Source organism: Chelon labrosus, assembly GCF_963514085.1.
Source record: "Chelon labrosus genome assembly, chromosome: 6".
NCBI lineage: Eukaryota > Metazoa > Chordata > Actinopteri > Mugiliformes > Mugilidae > Chelon > Chelon labrosus.
In genome coordinates, this window is record NC_140342.1 from 3132220 (window position 1) to 3149182 (window position 16963).

Consider the following 16963-nt stretch of genomic DNA (forward strand, 5'->3'; position numbering starts at 1 on the left):
ACCACGCTGGCTCTAGAGCAACATATCATACTGTAGTTGCAAATTCCTCACTAAGCCTGGACAGCGTATGTAGTTTCACTGTGTAATATATATCATTACCAAAGCTGAACATGTCAGTTAAACATTCACCTAAAGCTGCACTAGTCAAAATCTGATTATAACAATGGGCTAAATGTCTCCTGGTAAAATAAAAGAGCCACTATTAATGATGATCCCACAGAACCCAGATGGACTCAATTATCACCAATCTGTATTTTCCCTCAGGCGTAGAGCATTTTAGCTGGAGTTTTTCTGGACTGCTACTTTTACTGTTCTGTTTAAATCTCACTGGTCTCATCAGCACACAGCAGCTTTGATAAAGCCATTGTACTCATCCTGCTCCACATCAGAAATCAGGCAGATGACAGCAACTGGCTAGCAATCATTTAGCAGCTTTAGAGCCAGACGTGTTTCTCAGGAGGTGCTGGAGACCAAAACTGTGAAAACTGAGAGAAATGACTGGACACATTTGTTCAGTGATTATAATGTAGTGTTTGATATAACTATAATAATGTTGCTACATAACAGGTGTATGTGTAAACAGAAAAGAAGTCCACGCTTGACAAAAAAATAATAAAAAGCAGTTTTAAAGATAACTCCATTTCTTGACAGATACACATTTGCAATCCTTGTACTCGTGCCTTTATCCACTCTGACATCAGTGCGCTGACGCAAAGTAAGGAATTACATTTTTAATGGGATTAAGGCACTCTCTAAAAACAAACACAAACAGCAGCACCATCATTAATCACAATCAATCAGAAACCAATATTTGACTAAATAAAGTCCTTATCACATTACTGATTTTTCATTAATTATACAATCGTTTGTGGCTCTCTGATCATTAAACTTACTTGAAATGTTTCACCAGCACATGGCAGCATCAGATAGTGTGTTATATTGTATTAGCATATACCGTTATCTCCACGGGTTAATTGTTGTGTGATTGTTGCAGCAGCTCAATCACAGCTTAAAACCCCACTCAGTAACCTTTCACCCATGATTTGGTCACATTATCACATGGTCAGGACAATCTTCCCAGCAGCCCCTGGAGACTCAATGATGTCATGATGGGCCTGGGCAGCCTTGTCAAGTGGATACTGAGGACCAACGACAGGACGCAGCCAGCCAGCTTCCATCCCTGCGTAGAGCAGCGCTGAACACTCCTTCTTCTCCTCCTGAGAGAGGAGGGGTGATCAAATAAGTAGGTAGAACACTGCATCGGGACACATCTATATATTTATGCATCTTAGCTGGACGTCAATAGCTGTCTGGTGTCCAATACTGTACAAACATCATATACATCAGGTTAAGTAACACCATCATATGTGCATCATCTTGTACATGTGTGTATCGGTTCTCTGCTTCATACCGGGGTAGCGAAGAAAAGAGCCACTCCCGTGATGCTGCTCTCTTTAGCCATTGTGTCTCTGGGGTTGATCTCTATGGGTCCTCTGGAGCCAACAATCTAAAAGGGAAGGGCAAAACAGAAGCATGAGAGAGGAGGACTTGTAAAGGGAAAGTCTGTTCCATCCTCTGCTGTGATTGGACACATGATGTCTGATCATTACTGAACTGATCTCTGGTTCATTCATTATTCTGCCATTTTAAGCACTCGCAGAATGCCTCGCGTGATAACAGAAACCTGAGCCCCAGCACAGAGTGCAGTCCTACTGACCGTAACACGTCCTCCATAGGCCAACATCTCGAGGTCTTTGCTGAGGTTGACATTTGACAGCATCTCCACTATCACATCAACACCCCGGCCCTCTGTGGCTTCCTGGAATACACAAACACACATTCCATGAAGAGCCGTTTGAAATGTCTTTTCCTGATGGTTTTCCTGTGTGTGTGTGTTTTCGTGTGTGTGTGCGTGTGTGTTGATACCATGATTTTGTCCGTGTATCCTGCTTCTCTGTGATTAAAAGCCAAGTGAGCACCATTGTTGAGAACCAGCTTCATCCCATCTGGTGTCCCTGCTGTCCCCAGGACTCTGAGGCCCAGAGAGCGGGACAACTGGCACGCTGCCACACCCACCTATTGGAGGAAGAAAAGATCCATCTCTGTTGTAAAGCTGAGGAATGCAATGCTATGATTAAAAGACCCAGGGTGTAACCAGGGAGTTCTCTTTTAACAGCATCTGTTAGAAAAGAGATGAAAAAGATTGATGTAAGTAATGTAAGGGTGGAGTTAGTATCTATCTATGGTTGACTCCTGTCTAATTACTCATTTTCTCTCTGGATTAGCAGGTAACATGGACAACTAGAGCCCACACAAGGCCTAGGTTTACTCTACTCCATTTGTCATTATTATTATTAGATCATGATGGCCCTGCATCAAATTCTGGTTTTAATTCATTTGTTTAGAAAACCAGGAAACTACCAAAGCTGATATGAGTGAATCTATCTACACATTCAGAACACTGCTGGGTCTCTGGGTAACTGAGGAAAGATATGACCCTGACATACAAGCAGGATCCATGAGTGGCCCAACAACAAGTTTGTGCCCTGAGGTTCCTTATGAGGGGAATCCTGGATGTTCAAGTTCATGATGATTTGTATCATGTCATCACATCATTGGCAGCGATATTATTATCCTTCACTGACACATAAAACACAGCCCTCACCCCTCCACTGGCTCCGTGGATGAGAACGGTCTCCCCTGCCTTGGCATGAGCTCTGCAGAAGTAAAAGTACAAAAGTACATCATGAGAGATTTCTGATGAATAATTCACCCTACCATTGGCTAAAGCAAAATGAGAGAGTTCAACCTCTCTATTTTCAATATAAAGATATAAAAATATTTTCATATTCACAGATTCTGAATTTGTCAGTGAGGAAGAAAGATGAGAAATACTAACAAGAACTTACTTATGAATCAGAGCTCTGTAGGCGGTGAAGTATGGGATGAATATGGCTGCTCCCTGTGTGAAGTCTAAAGCATCAGGCAGTTTGTGAACGCAGTCATCAGCAGCTACAGTGTACTCTGCATAACCTCCAGACAGTGTACCTGTGGTGAACACACGATCCCCTGCCTGGAAATCACACATACCCACACACTGTAAATAAATAAAATACACAACTACCTCTCCGTCTCCATACTACATATGGGCTGAGCTTGAATTCGCATTTTAGAGCAAGTGATCTAAACCACCAGCTGGACAATATGGATGGATCTTCATGCCACTGAAATGCACTGACATGTGGACGCCATCAGGATCACACCATGCTGGTACTCTGACCTTCACTGCAGTGACTCCTTCTCCAACAGTTTCCACCACTCCGGACACATCAGAGCCCGGAGTGTACGGCAGGGTAGGCTTCCGGCTATACGTCCCGGACCGAATGTAAGTTTCCACAGGGTTCACTCCACAGGCATGGACACGGATCAACACCTGAATCACAGAGACACAAAGGAAGAGGTGCAGTGAGTCAGACAGGGCAGCTGAAAGAAATGCATTAAAGATATATATGAAAAACAGTAAGATTTTATGTCTGCTTCTCAGTCATCCAGGTAGAAATATATCCAAAAACAAACATTTTACCCCCATTATGGCACTGTATTTAAGAATAAGAAGTTTCTGGACTTGATGACTCTGTATCTCTTCCCAGAAGGTAGTTTGGTGTCTACATCCAGGATGGATGTGGTCTTTAGAAATGTGACTGGCTTTCTTTTGGAGCCAGCCAGTATAGATGTTAGGGGGGATTGTGGTGTTCTCCTCTGTACAGCTACTGAACCACATAGGGCAGCAGTAGGCCAGGATGCTCTCTATAGGTGACCCGTAGAAGTTTGACAAGAGGCACTGAGGGAGGGGAGCACACCTTAGCTTTCCTATACCCTACTATTACACTCACTGGCCACCTTATTAGGTACGCCTTGGTAGTACCAGGTTGGACCCACTTTTGTCTTAAGAACTGCCTTAATTCTTAGAGTCACAGAGTCAACAAGGTGCTGGAAATATTCCTTAGAGAGTTTGTCTGTGCTGACATGACGCCATCACACAGATCTGTCGGCTGCACATCCATCCACTTAAGTGGTATTAAGGGACCCACAGTGTGTCAAGAAAATATCCCCCACACCGTGCAGCCATCCATACAAATGTCACAGCAGAAATGAAACCTCATCAGACCAAGTAATGAAATGGTGCAGTTTTGGCCCTTGCAAATTATAGCCTCAGTTCCCTGTTCTAAGATGACAAGAGTGGCACCGAGTGTGTGGTCTCCTGCTATTGTAGCCAATCTGCTTCAAGGCTGGATGTGTTGTGCTTTCAGAGATGCTCTTCTGCATACCTCAGCTGTAAGAAGTGGTTATTAGTAATGCCTTCTGCTTGACATCACTCTCTGTAAAAACTAGAGGTGGTTTTGCATGAAAAACCAGTGGGCTGATCATCTGGCTGTCATGCTTTGACAGGCCAGAGTCAGAAGAGAAGATTGGACCTTTCAGCCCAACTTCCACAGTATTAGCAAGCTCCTATTGATAAACTCCCACAAGGTAAAGCAAGTACAAAAGTGTCTAAAAGCCACACCCCTTATGGACATGTCCAGGTATCACAGGTATGTTAGCATTAGCCAGTAGATAAACTCAGATATCTGCGATCTGTGATTGGCTGATTAGATATTTACGTTAAACAGGTGTCCATCGGGCAAGTTGGCTAGCGAGACATTTCGTTTTTCAACTCGTCACATGGGAGGGGAGGGGGCATGTGACATTATGAGGTCATGACCTCAGCAGAATGTGACATCATGGGGTTTCCCTTGACAAGACGTGGGGTACACCCTGCACGGGTCGCCAGAGAGACCAACGACCATTCACACTCATATGCACACCTAAGGATCATTTTAGAATCACAAATGAACCTAATGTGCATGTTTTTGGACAGTGGCACGAATCCAGAGCCCCCAGGGGGAGACCCACACAGACACAAGGACTACATGCCTATTATAGTATAATAATACTATAACATCCAATGGTTGAGGGCTACACCATAAGCATGAGCTTCGTGGCTTGAGGAGGCTGAGACCTCCACCTGCAGCTGTAAGTGAGCTGATCATCTGTCATGCGTTGACAGGCCAGAGTCAGCAGAGAGGTATTAGTGAGTGTTAGAAACGGCTCTTATTTATACTCCTGCTAGTAACTTGATGATGTGATAGTAATGCCATGATGACATCATCAACAACAAATGTGTCTGAAAGCCACGCCCCCTATGTGGAGCACCACATTTTCAATATTTTCACCATATGTGCCGTCATGCGATGTGTCGCTTGTCGATGTCGGCGCTACAGCTCAGAAGGTCATTTATCTTTTTGGTTACAGTTGGTATTGCGCAATGTACTGAAAGTGACCAGTCGACAGCAAATCAGAACTTCTGATTTTCTTCTGATTCAGAGAAACCATGTTCAGCAGTTAAGTCAAGCTTGTGTTTGCACATACATGGCGTCAGATTTGAGGTTTTAATGTACCGTCACTTCCAAATACCGAGCTTTATTTCTGGTCTGCATTTTGTGTTGAGTCACTGTATGTAACTGGACTTTGAACTGTGATCGTCTCAGCCGCCGCGGGTCTCACCTGTCTCTGTCCGGGCTGAGGGACAGTCACATCGGAGCACAGTTTGAGGACTGACGGAGCTCCAAACTCACTCACTCTGATGGCCCTCATCAGCTTGCAGCCCGACATGCCTGCACTCACACGGACTAGAAGATATTATACTCTGATACACTTCCTGAGCCGGACTAACACCTGTTCCACCTGTTCTACCTGTTCTTCTTCTTCTTCTTCTTCTTCTTCTTCTACTTCTTCTTCTGCTGCTGCTCCTGCTCCTGCTTCTTCTTCTTCTTCTTCTTCTTCTGCTGCTGCTTCCTCTACTTCTACTTCTCACGACATGGGGCGTTTAGTTGACGCATTAGCGCCGTCCTCTGTGAGGCTGGCAAATGGTTTTATATTCTGCTTAGAGAGGACAATGGAGTTTCTATTAGTACTTTGTACTTTTAAACCATGCCATTTAACAGATCTTTAATACCATGTAATACTGACTCCTCTCAGTATTTCTCACATTATGCACAATTGTCTGTTGGATGATGTCCCTCAAATTTCATATAGGTTTCCAAATTCCTAATCTAGTGTTACTTGGCTTGACCCAAAATGTCTTTTCCTAATCTACTATAGGCCTACTGTGTGAATCAGTACCACCCCAAAATGAACAACGATAAGAAACAATTTTGTTACCCTACCTTTTTACTATATTTAGCTACCTAACAATACATACACTTTTCTATTACATTCGAAGTAAGTAAAGAGATTTTGTTACCGTTCATGTAAAAAAAAATCATTTGTAGTTAGTTTTTCATTGTTTCTAATGAACCATTGGTTCTATAGAAAAATAATAAGATAATAACTAAACGTACTTTATATACAGTCTATGGTAGCTACATAATATCGATCGCGTCGCAGTTTGACTATTTCGGTCTACCACCATGACGTCACGTCCGTCTACGCAGCGCTGATTCCTACGTGAATGGATCAGCTGACCTGGAGGACAGCGACACGGAGCAGCTCATCCACATGAGCCGAGAGTCGGCAAAACCTCTCGGGACCGGACGACCGAAATGCGGAACCGTAACCAGATGAAGTGACAGCGGCACCGGTCAGCAGTGCTCTCGCGTTGAATAATGGTCTCGGTGCTTTCAAAAACTCTAGAACTGTATTTCTGTGCGTGACAAGAGTCCCCACGTTTTATTTCCCCCAAACAGCCACGCACGCTGACCGTACATCTGATGACTGGTACAGCCTTAAGTACGACTTCTTCAGTCTGGTGCTTTACTCTGTAAGACATGGCAACAAGAGGCAGGTTTGTGCTCCAGGGGTTGTTGAGAGGACTCGGAGCTCACAGTGTTAGGTACCACAGCTCTACCTCGACCTCAGGTCAACGACTCCTGCTGTGGAGACCTCAGCTCAGACAGCTCAGCTGCTCACACAGACTCTACCAGACTGGACCTCTCTCCACAGGTACTAACACAGGGACACGTGCTGTGTAGCTGTAAAAAGAACATGACATTTGAAGACTGGTTTTAGTCTGTCTGCATTCACAGTAAATATACAGACGTCTCAGATGACATGGCTAAAACACTGCTCCTACTTTATTATGAAATATCTCTATTGCAGCCTATTGCTCATTATTGAAATAGACAGTTAATTCCAGATGATGTGATCTGTTCTGTGTTGTGTTTTCAGGTCCCAGCAGTTTGTCATTCAGGACTCACACATGTGGAGAACTGAGGTCACATCATGTGGGAGAGAAAGTCACTCTGTGTGGCTGGGTCCAGTACCTCAGGTATTACCGTCTTACTGCTGTTATACTCCCTACTACTCACTGCTGAGTGACACTGGTTAGCCTCACAGCAAGAAAGGTTCTGAGTTCGCACGTGCCGACCAGCTGGGGCCTTTCTGTGCAAAGAATGCATGTTGCATGCAAGTGATAGACTGGCAACGTGGGCCCTAATGACAGCTGGAATAGGTTAGGCTGCAGTGGTAGAGAATAAGCAGGAACAGAGAAAGAATGAATGAATGAATGAATGAATGAATGAATGAAGATAACTAATGAAGTTGGAACCACAGCCACTGGCAACTGCTACTATTCTGGTATTTAAGTAGTTGCTTGAATATACATGATCAGCCACAACATTATGATGGGAGAAGTAAGTAACATTGACCATCTTGTGACAATTCAGTATTCTGCTGGGAAACTTTTGGACCTTGCATTCATGTGGATATTACATTAGACAGGAGTCCCCACCCCATAACAATGACACTCCTTGATGGCAGCAGCCATCCCCAGCAGGATGCAGCCTGACACACACACACACACACAAAAACACTTTAGGAACAACTAAAAAAACATGAAGAACAGCACAAGGTGTTGACCTGGCCTCCAAATTCTCAAACTGATCAAGTATCTGTGGGATGATCCACAGAGGCCCCTCCCCTCAACCCATAGGACCCAAAGGCCCCCACTAACAACATTCTGTTACCAGACACCACAGGACACCCTCAGAAGACCCATGTCCATTCTCTGATGAGTCACAACTGTTTTGGAGGCACAGGGGAGACCTACACAATATTAGGAAGGGTGGTCATAATGTTATGCCTGATCGGTGTATAGTTTAGTCATACACCAAAGAAAATTAATCATCAAAAGTCAGTGGACTATTCATACCTAATAGTCTGCCAATCCATCCAGTAGATGTTGAGGTATTGCACAAGGTACATAAAAAATAGCGCGTCAGTAAACGTCAGTGCAATCCATCCAGTAGCTCAGATATGTCAGATAGTCAGTGGTAGATTTCCCTCTGCTGTCCATAACTTACCCCACAATTCTTTTTGTGTGATGAGAACATGTGTAGTTGCATTCATATTACATGCCAGTTTTTTTGTGTGACCTTCACTCTGTTTCTGCCTCCAACAGACAAGACTTGTTTGTCATCCTGCGAGATTTCAGCGGCTTGACGCAAGTTCTAATTCCCGAGGAAGAAGTAAGGAAGAAAATAATCCTAATCAAATACCACCATACAATGTATTCATCTCATTATGAATAATGAATATGATAAGATACTGATATTAGTATGAAACTATTCATATTAATATCAGTTGAGTACTTGCAAAAAAAGGAAAATGATATAAAATTCTACTATTCATGACAGAAATATAACTTTTTTTTTACTCTACTTTAAGTCTGCAGGTAATTTGAAAACACTCCTGTGTGATCTGACAGTCGAGTCTGTTGTCAAGGTTACAGGAACGGTCAGACAGCGACCAGCGGGACAAGAGAACAAGGTCTGTCTAATGGTCTAAAAATATGTTAATCATGTCTGTGTGTTCAGATTTGACTGAACAGTGATATTGTGAATGAGACGGATTTTTGATAGAAATCAGTTCATGTGGTTTTTAAGTATGTCTTAATAGACTGAAGTGAAGAATACATTTATTGTCCTTGCACGCAGTATAAGAGTTTAAAGTAACCTCCTATGTGGTTTGTGTAAGAGCAAATGAAGAGAGCATAAAAAAAAAACAGTAAAAAAACACTGTAAAATTGGTAGTATATAAAAATACAATAAGGTGCAAATAATAGAACACAATATATATTACTAAAAACACTCAACAGCAACTCAACAGTAATAAATAGGTTAAAGCAGCAGGGATAAATATGTGTAAGTGAGGTTCATACTACCAAAGGAAATGTGCCCAGGGTCTGCTTAGGCTTGGCTTGTACTTTAAGCTGGCAACGTGTGATCAGACTGCCCAGGACGGATGTTAATGTATGTTTAATGTATTTAATGTAACACTTGCAGCAGGGGGAGTTAGCAAAGACTAATTCCCATACCTCCTGTGTGAAAACCAGGGATCCTGACCACTAAACTATATAGGAATATGTCAGGTGAATTCATATCTTCATTTGTCAGTTTGTCAGTTTACTGAATGAGAATTGAATCTCTCTCTGCTCATTGTGTTTTGGTCAAATCAGGGGATGCCAACAGGAGAAATAGAAGTCCAGGCTGAGAACGTGGAGGTTTTTAATGTGTGCCAGAAGCTGCCCTTTGAGATTAAAGACTTTGTCAAAGTAAGTAACTTATGTTCCATGCATGTGCACTATGGTAGAAGGGTGTGTTAATCAGTTTTAACAACCATGCATTATAATTATATTTATTTTATGACGGTACAGAAATCCGAGTCTTTGCGGATGCAGTATCGCTACCTAGACCTGAGGTCGTCACAGATGCAGAAGAACCTCAGACTGAGATCTCAGCTGGTGATGAAGATGAGAGAATACCTCTGTAATGTGCACGGTACGGAGAGTGAGGTTCATTTCCTCTGCTTGGTTACAACTTTTTACGTACTGTTAGTGTTGCTGCTGCCTGTTGTTAGAACCCAGATGCAGAATCCACTTCCTTCTGGATGTGATGTGCGCTGATTTCCGCCATGTGTTGTTATTTTTCTAATTTGCAGGTTTTGTTGATGTGGAAACTCCTACTCTGTTCAAAAGAACACCAGGGGTAAGAAGGTCTTTATATATTTTATGATAACCCTCATTTCAATCAACCATTTTACAGCACAATCAAGTAGAAGAAGAGGTACTTTAACATCAGTTTATGAACAATTATGAGAATTTCTTTAAGATTTAGATCTAGTGTTCTTTGTCACCATGTAGCCCACTGATGACTTTAGTTAGCCAAAACAAAACCAACTTTGACTTCAACTTTATAGTGGCAGACGTTTTACTTCATACACAGAGCAACACACATGTCTGTTACTTAAATGAGCTTTTGGCGTTGTTTGTGTTTCAGGGGGCCAAAGAGTTTGTGGTTCCATCCAGAGAGCCCGGCCTGTTTTACTCCCTACCTCAGAGTCCACAGCAGTTTAAACAGCTTCTGATGGTTGCTGGAGTGGACAGGTGAGTGCAGAGTTGAGCACAAGAAAACAATGTGTTTTTAGTTTTTTTTCTGTAGTTCTACACAAAACATTTAGAAGACTCATCTTTTCATGAATGACAGTTGAGTCCAGAGTTACACCACTGACATTGAGTTCTGTCCCCTTGTGATTGCAAACAGCTTCCTCTCTACTAATCTTGCTGAGAGTGTTTTGTTTTTACAGTGGTTGCAATTTGTGTATCTATGTAAATATGTACAGTACTTGACATAATGGGTTTGCAAATATAGACTATAGCCCTGTGATAGACTGGTGACCTGTCCAGGGTGTACCCGTCTCTCGCCCGATGACAACTGGGATAGACTCCAGCAGAACCCACGACCCTTAACAGTAATAAGCGGTTACAGAAGATGAATGAATGAATGAATGAAATATAGACCATGTTACGTCTGTGAAGGTTCTTAGTCGTCCAGTTCATGGTGTATCCCAAAAAACAAAACTAAATAAAGGCAACTAGACTGTGTCATTGAAGACGTTTAGTCACTCATCCAAGTGGCTTCTTCACTCCTGAACTAAGAAGACATTTCAAACCTCTTCAAGGGAACTCAGCATGTCCAGTTGACTTTTTATTTTTTTTTGGAAAGACTTTGTTACATAGTAGATATAACTCTTTAATCAGCGTTTTACAATGCAGTGTAAACGGCAGCCAGAGACAGAAAACAATACCATATTTATAAAGTGAGACAAAAGTAGTATACCAGTAATGTAAATAGTCATACACACACACTGGTCACATCCCACCAAATAAGAAAAATAGGGCTTCTAATTTCAACTGTTCGAAGAGCAATGATGCAACGCCTGCTTCAGGTACAACTATAGCCTCTGATTATAGACACACTGTAGCTGAAAGCCTCCCTGTTTTGAGCAGGCCCTTCCCCTGAGACAGAGCAATTGATTTAAAATGGTGTCCAACATGTCTGTCTCCTCTGTGGCAGGTATTTCCAGATAGCACGTTGCTACAGAGATGAGGGCTCCAAACCAGACAGGCAGCCTGAGTTCACCCAGGTGAGATGGAAGGCGGGAGGGTGGTTCAGTATGTCACACAAAGCTTTATGACTATGCAGTTTTTGAGATGTAAAGTTTTGCTCAAATAGCTGTTACTATACTAGTGAAATGAATCAGGTTCTGTGTTGCATTGTTTCTTTTATATGGCAAGTAAACATTTGTTCCCATACTGGGAGTTGGGACCACATCAGAGCATTCTTCTACTTTGAATGCTAGAGGTCCCAATTACGGCATAAAACACAAATTGTCTTTTTCATCTCATTTATTGGCACGTAGATAGTAAAGCAACACCAGTGTGCTACAGATGCATGTGTGTGGGTGCTGAATTAGTTTTGGTTCGTCTTGGTTTTAGTCCTTGGACTCTGTCCTGGATTTTGACTGGACTTTAAGTAACATTGATTGACGTGTTATCTGATGGCTTGGCTAAATCTGATAAAGAACCTCAACATCTCTCCCAGGTGGACATAGAGATGTCTTTCGTGGAGCAGAAAGGCATCATGTCCCTGGTGGAGGGTTTGCTGCAGCACTCCTGGCCTGCAGAGAAAGGTCCCATTAATCTTCCTTTCCAGACTATGACATACGAAGAGGCCATGAGGGACTATGGTGTGGACAAACCGGATACCAGATTCCATATGAAGGTGGGTTTCTCTCTGGGATCAGATGAACCCATCCTCCTGAACTGAAGCTAATGAATGCCTGTAATTACTGTTACTGTTGAATTTTGCAGACTCACCCCTTCCTTTTCCAAGTGTTGTATTATTATCACTGCTATATACTATAGGGCCAACTGCCCAAGGACCTAAAAGCCACAGTTTGATCAGTCTCTAATGATTTTTGGCACACAGCAACATTTTGTCCAGGGCTTCCTAACTACATTCAAGATGATGCATTTGCAGTTTTTTTTTAATGGTCAGGAAATACCAACACTGCAGAAAACTCTTGAGCAGAAACTTTAACCCCTTGACGCCTAGTGTCGCGAATTCGCGACGCACTGTTTCCGCTCAGACTGCAGCCGAAATAACGCATGTAATACTCCAATGTCGGTTTGTGCACATTCAAAAAATTCCTAGGAACCTTTTGCAAGCACTAGTTTCTCGTAGGACCGGTAAGCAAAAACACAAAAAATTAATTTCTGTATATATCTGAAAAATCTATTCAGGCGTCAAGGGGTTAAGGGGTAAAATCTCCTCAGAAATTAATTTAGACCCTGGTTCCTCCAGGAGGAAAGCAGGCAGTCACTTGAGTTGCTCTGAGTTGTTCTCACCAACAAACTCACTGAAAACTAAAAATGTAATGCAGTTGAAAGCAGAGCATGCTCATCTGGATACCCTCATCTGAAAAATAAAAGGTTTTAACCATGTTTTCTTTGTAAACACATATGTCCCTCTGTCTTTCTTCTTGCTCGTCTGCCCGTCCAGCTGACAAACATCAGTGAGGTTTTCTCATCCACGGAAATTGAATTCCTCAGATCAGCTCTCAGCCAGCCAGGAGGCTCCGTTCAGGCCATCTGTGTCCCCGGTGCAGCCGTAAGAACAGAACCGTTTCCTTTTTTTTTTTCAGAAAATGCATCAGAACACACATAAAGTTAATGGTTTGACACAATAAAGAAACACAAGCTAACACAAATTGTGCTTCATCTCTAACAATTTTCGAATATCTGTGTTTTGCAATTCCTTCGTTTGTCTGTCTCAAATGGTGTCTTGTATTTGGCGACAGAACCTTTTCACTGGCAAAGATTTGGAAGAGCTGAAACAAACAGCCAAGACTCAGTTTGGACAGGTACGTTTTTTTTTTCTCTTACGTTTACACCTTGTGCAGTCCAGTGTATAGTTTTTGTGCTGTCACAGTGTCGTTTTATGTTTCTTCATTTGTTTGTGGATAAATCTTGGTGAATCTTCACCAACTTATTCTGAATTCTGATTATTGTTAGATTTCCTCTATAATTCTGAATATTAATGACTAAATAAGCTGTCATTTTAAATCTGTTGGTATTAACACATAATAACTTTAAAGCATCCGAGCTGTTTGCGTGTGGTTGACCAGATTTGACTGACGGTGACCAAACAATGCACAAGCTGTATTTAATTTGTTGCAGAATTCCAACCGCTCCATGGGAGACATCACCTTTCCCAAACGAGCCCTGTCCCACTTTAAACCATTGAAAGGACAAAAAGAAAAAGAAATAGTAATTTTAAGGTGGTGGTGGAATTGTGCAGGAAAACAAACTTTATTCCAAAGCAATGTTATTTGCTTGCTATTATTTATATACTGTATATCACAGTGTACACAAGGGCTGTACACAAAACAGAGCAATGCAATATCATCACCTGCCCTGTAAAAAATATAGAACCAAAGAAGCTTCCCAAAGGTTTATTGCCAGAGTGTCTTTTTAATTCGTGCGTGTGTGTTATGTCTGTAGGACCTGAGTCTGGTGCTGGTCAGAGCAGATGGAACATTAAAGTCTCCCCTGAAGAAGCTGCTGTCTGTCCCTGTCACAGATCATTTGCTGAAGAGGACTGGAGCCAAGCCAGGAGACCTGCTGCTGATGGCAGCTGGCTCCCTTCAAACTGTGGTAAGAGACAGATTAGGTAAGACTGATAAAGAGGAAAACAGACCCAATATAACATGAATATACACCGATCAGCCACAACATTAAAGCCACTGACAAGAGAAGTAAATAACAGTGACCGTCTTGTGACAATTCAATGTTCTGCTGGGAAACTTGTGTACCTGGCATTCATGTGGATGTTACTTAGACATGTAGCACCCACCTAGACCAGACCAGGCACCCCCACCCCATAGCAGTGACACTCCTTGATGGCAGTAATCTGTGTGTGTCAGTTTCTCGTCATTTGATTCTCTGCTATGCTCTCAGCGCCCGTTGCTAGGTAATCTTCGCCTGAAGTGTGCACAGCTCCTGGAGTCCCGTGGAGTTTCCGTCCGCGACCAGACAGCCTTCCACTTCCTGTGGGTTGTGGACTTTCCTCTCTTCTTGCCCAAAGAAGATGCACCAGAGGAGCTGGAGTCAGCCCATCATCCATTTACTGCCCCACTGCCAGAGGACTCACAATTACTCTACACAGAGCCACACAAGGTACACATTTAGTGTTTTGTGGCTGTGTAGAGGTTGATGTAGGTTGAGTCAAGATACATGTGGCATATTGTGTACTTCACAGGTGCGTGGTCAGCACTATGACCTGGTGTTAAACGGCAGTGAGATTGGAGGAGGCTCCATCCGCATCCACAAGTCTTCAGAGCAGCTTTATGTCTTGAAGAACATCCTCAAGGTCAATGATGTGTTCATTACACGTTTATATATCTGGGTGTATTTCATTCTCTCCTGGTATCCTTTACCAGGTTTCATCCTAACGTTAGAAGATAAATTACTGTTTGTAAATGGTTTCATCACATTTTGTTGCAGGAAGATCCTAGTCTCCTCTCCCACCTGCTGGACGCTCTTGATGCCGGAGCACCACCTCATGGAGGCATTGCTCTGGGTGAGATTACAGGAACTCCTACTACTAGATACTAGATAGACATACTAGATTGTAGTTTGACCTCACAGTGCTGTCTCACTCACACACAATGATTGAGAACTGTGTCTATTTATACTATTGTCAGTTAACATGATGCAATTAGTGTGCAACAAAGCCAGGTATGTGATAGGGAACAACAATCTATCTAGCTGAGAATTAATGAGCATGCAGGCTTTGTCAGCCATGTATATACCGTTTAGCACTTTAATTGTCATTGTCAGGGAGCACACTCATCATTTCTAAGGGCATGAAGGCGAGACCGAGGCAATAGATCACATGAGGAAGTTTTAACATGCAAATGTGTTAAACGAACGGCAAGATATGGAATACTCAGAAGAACATAAAACATTCCAAAAGGACTGATTGGGCTGAGCTCATGGCTGCTGCTGACCTGAAGACTGAAGTTTGAAACACAGACAACGTTCCTGCCAGGCACTGCCAACCTCTCCCATCAGCTGCCTATGGGTTGATCTAATGATAGATAGATAGATAGATAGATAGATAGGCAACTTTATTGATCCCTTTTGATCTGCCAGTCCCAACCCTTAGTCCATATCTAGCTGTTGCTTCTAATGCAGAGAGCTGCAGGTGTATTACTGATTTTTCTGCCCATTCATTCGTATGAGGAGTTAAGTAAAACACAGCTGTGTAGAGAGCAGATATTTACTAGTGGTAGATACTTACTAGTGGTGGTTAGAATCAGCTTTAGGACTGAAGGGTAACAGGTTCGCATCCCACTGCATCCATGGTGAATGAATGAATGATAGGTTAAATGCAGAGAAAGAATTTGCTCATTTGCAATCAATACAGTAAAAATGATTATAATTATCATTATGTCATCTCTAGAAATTCAAAGTCAATGAGCTAAAAACATGAAAATGATTTTATATATATATGTATATACCAAGTTGTCTTATTACATCCTTGTTTTTTTCTAGGGCTGGATCGGCTGGTCTCCATTATCGTCGGTGCTTCCAGCATCCGTGACGTGATTGCCTTCCCCAAGTCGTTCCGCGGGAAAGACCTCATGAGCCAGGCACCCGACTTAGTGTCAGAGGAGGACCTGAAGCCTTACCATATCTCCATCAAATGGCCAACAGAGCGAGGAGGAGGAGAAGAGGGCAATTGAGGAGGGCAATAAAGGGATAAAGAGACATTTGAGGAATGGGTGCTGTTTTCCTGTTTTTTCAGATCTCTGTAACCCTGACAGTAGAGGAAAGATTGCGTGGATGAGGAGACAGAAATGTGAAGACCACTAGCAAGCTGCATATTGACTGAAGACTTGCCAGCTAGCCAGCAGGGACATGAACGTGGAGATCGGCTGCATTTCAGTACTGAAAGTTTGAAGAGGAAGAGAAAGGGCTTTGGAATATCTGAAACAAAAAAGGCTGACTACCAAGTCTCAAGAATAACAAAAAACCCTTGGGTTTAGATTGCTGCTACAAATCCTTGTGGTTCCACACAATAAAGTTTTTCTATAACACACGTTCCAAGGACTTATTTCTCTACCGACTCCAAGCAGCTTCTGTTGGTTTAAGTCACATTTGTTAGACAACTTGGAATGCAAATCAAATTTAATAATATTAATAATATTAGAAACTTTGTTATACTACATGACCAAAGTATTTTTGAACATGTTCCTTGATCAACACTGATATATTTGTAGAAGCAAAAAAATAATGAAGAAAACATAATCAAGGATTCAAGGATTCTTTATTGTCATTACAACACATGTTGGTACATGGGAAGGAACGAAATTGGTTTCTCTGGTCCCGATTCAAGCCATGAGTAAAAGCCATTCACTCACTCGCCTCTAGTGGTGTAGTCATGCAGAAGATATAAATATATACTGTAAATGTAATGATTTTTGTTTACCATGTGATTGAATATCAGTTATATCGTCACAT

General features: G+C 42.3%; 2 protein-coding genes across 4 annotated transcripts; one reads left to right on the forward strand and one right to left on the reverse strand.

Moving 5' to 3' along the window:
- Positions 1–551: 551 nt before the first annotated feature.
- cryz (crystallin, zeta (quinone reductase)) lies at positions 552–6303 on the reverse strand. Of its 2 annotated transcripts, XM_084546986.1 has the most exons (9): positions 5794–6303; positions 5605–5714; positions 3281–3433; positions 2910–3073; positions 2666–2717; positions 1927–2076; positions 1718–1819; positions 1412–1507; positions 552–1217 (listed from the first exon to the last, which is right to left on the reverse strand). In XM_084546986.1, the coding sequence occupies exons 2-9, from the start codon at positions 5710–5712 to the stop codon at positions 1056–1058; spliced, it is 987 nt and encodes a 328-aa protein (XP_084403112.1). In that variant the 5' UTR covers positions 5713–5714; positions 5794–6303; the 3' UTR covers positions 552–1055. The 2 variants fall into 2 exon arrangements, with proteins under 2 accessions (XP_084403112.1, XP_084403111.1); XM_084546985.1 differs by having other exon boundaries at positions 5605–6303.
- A 261-nt stretch (positions 6304–6564) lies between these two features.
- On the forward strand, positions 6565–16539 carry dars2 (aspartyl-tRNA synthetase 2, mitochondrial). Of its 2 annotated transcripts, XM_084546970.1 has the most exons (18): positions 6567–6679; positions 6786–7041; positions 7267–7366; positions 8498–8564; positions 8764–8865; positions 9554–9649; positions 9752–9875; positions 10036–10082; positions 10374–10480; positions 11451–11520; positions 11979–12158; positions 12939–13046; positions 13237–13299; positions 13940–14092; positions 14396–14614; positions 14697–14807; positions 14942–15017; positions 15995–16539. In XM_084546970.1, exons 2-18 carry the CDS (start codon positions 6867–6869, stop codon positions 16183–16185), a joined length of 1989 nt encoding a protein of 662 aa, XP_084403096.1. In that variant the 5' UTR covers positions 6567–6679; positions 6786–6866; the 3' UTR covers positions 16186–16539. The 2 variants fall into 2 exon arrangements, with proteins under 2 accessions (XP_084403095.1, XP_084403096.1); XM_084546969.1 differs by having other exon boundaries at positions 6565–7041.
- The last annotated feature ends 424 nt before the right edge of the window (positions 16540–16963 follow it).

Coding starts and splice junctions, on each gene's coding strand:
- cryz (XM_084546986.1), bottom strand. CDS start 5,712: ATGTCGGGCTGCAAGCTGATGAGGGCCATCAGAGTGAGTGAGTTTGGA. Junction 3,074..3,280: donor AAGGAGTCACTGCAGTGAAG/GTCAGAGTACCA, acceptor TGTGATTTCCAG/GCAGGGGATCGTGTGTTCAC. Junction 2,718..2,909: donor TACAGAGCTCTGATTCATAA/GTAAGTTCTTGT, acceptor TTACTTCTGCAG/AGCTCATGCCAAGGCAGGGG.
- dars2 (XM_084546969.1), top strand. CDS start 6,867: ATGGCAACAAGAGGCAGGTTTGTGCTCCAGGGGTTGTTGAGAGGACTC. Junction 8,565..8,763: donor TTCTAATTCCCGAGGAAGAA/GTAAGGAAGAAA, acceptor CTCTACTTTAAG/TCTGCAGGTAATTTGAAAAC. Junction 9,650..9,751: donor AGATTAAAGACTTTGTCAAA/GTAAGTAACTTA, acceptor ATGACGGTACAG/AAATCCGAGTCTTTGCGGAT.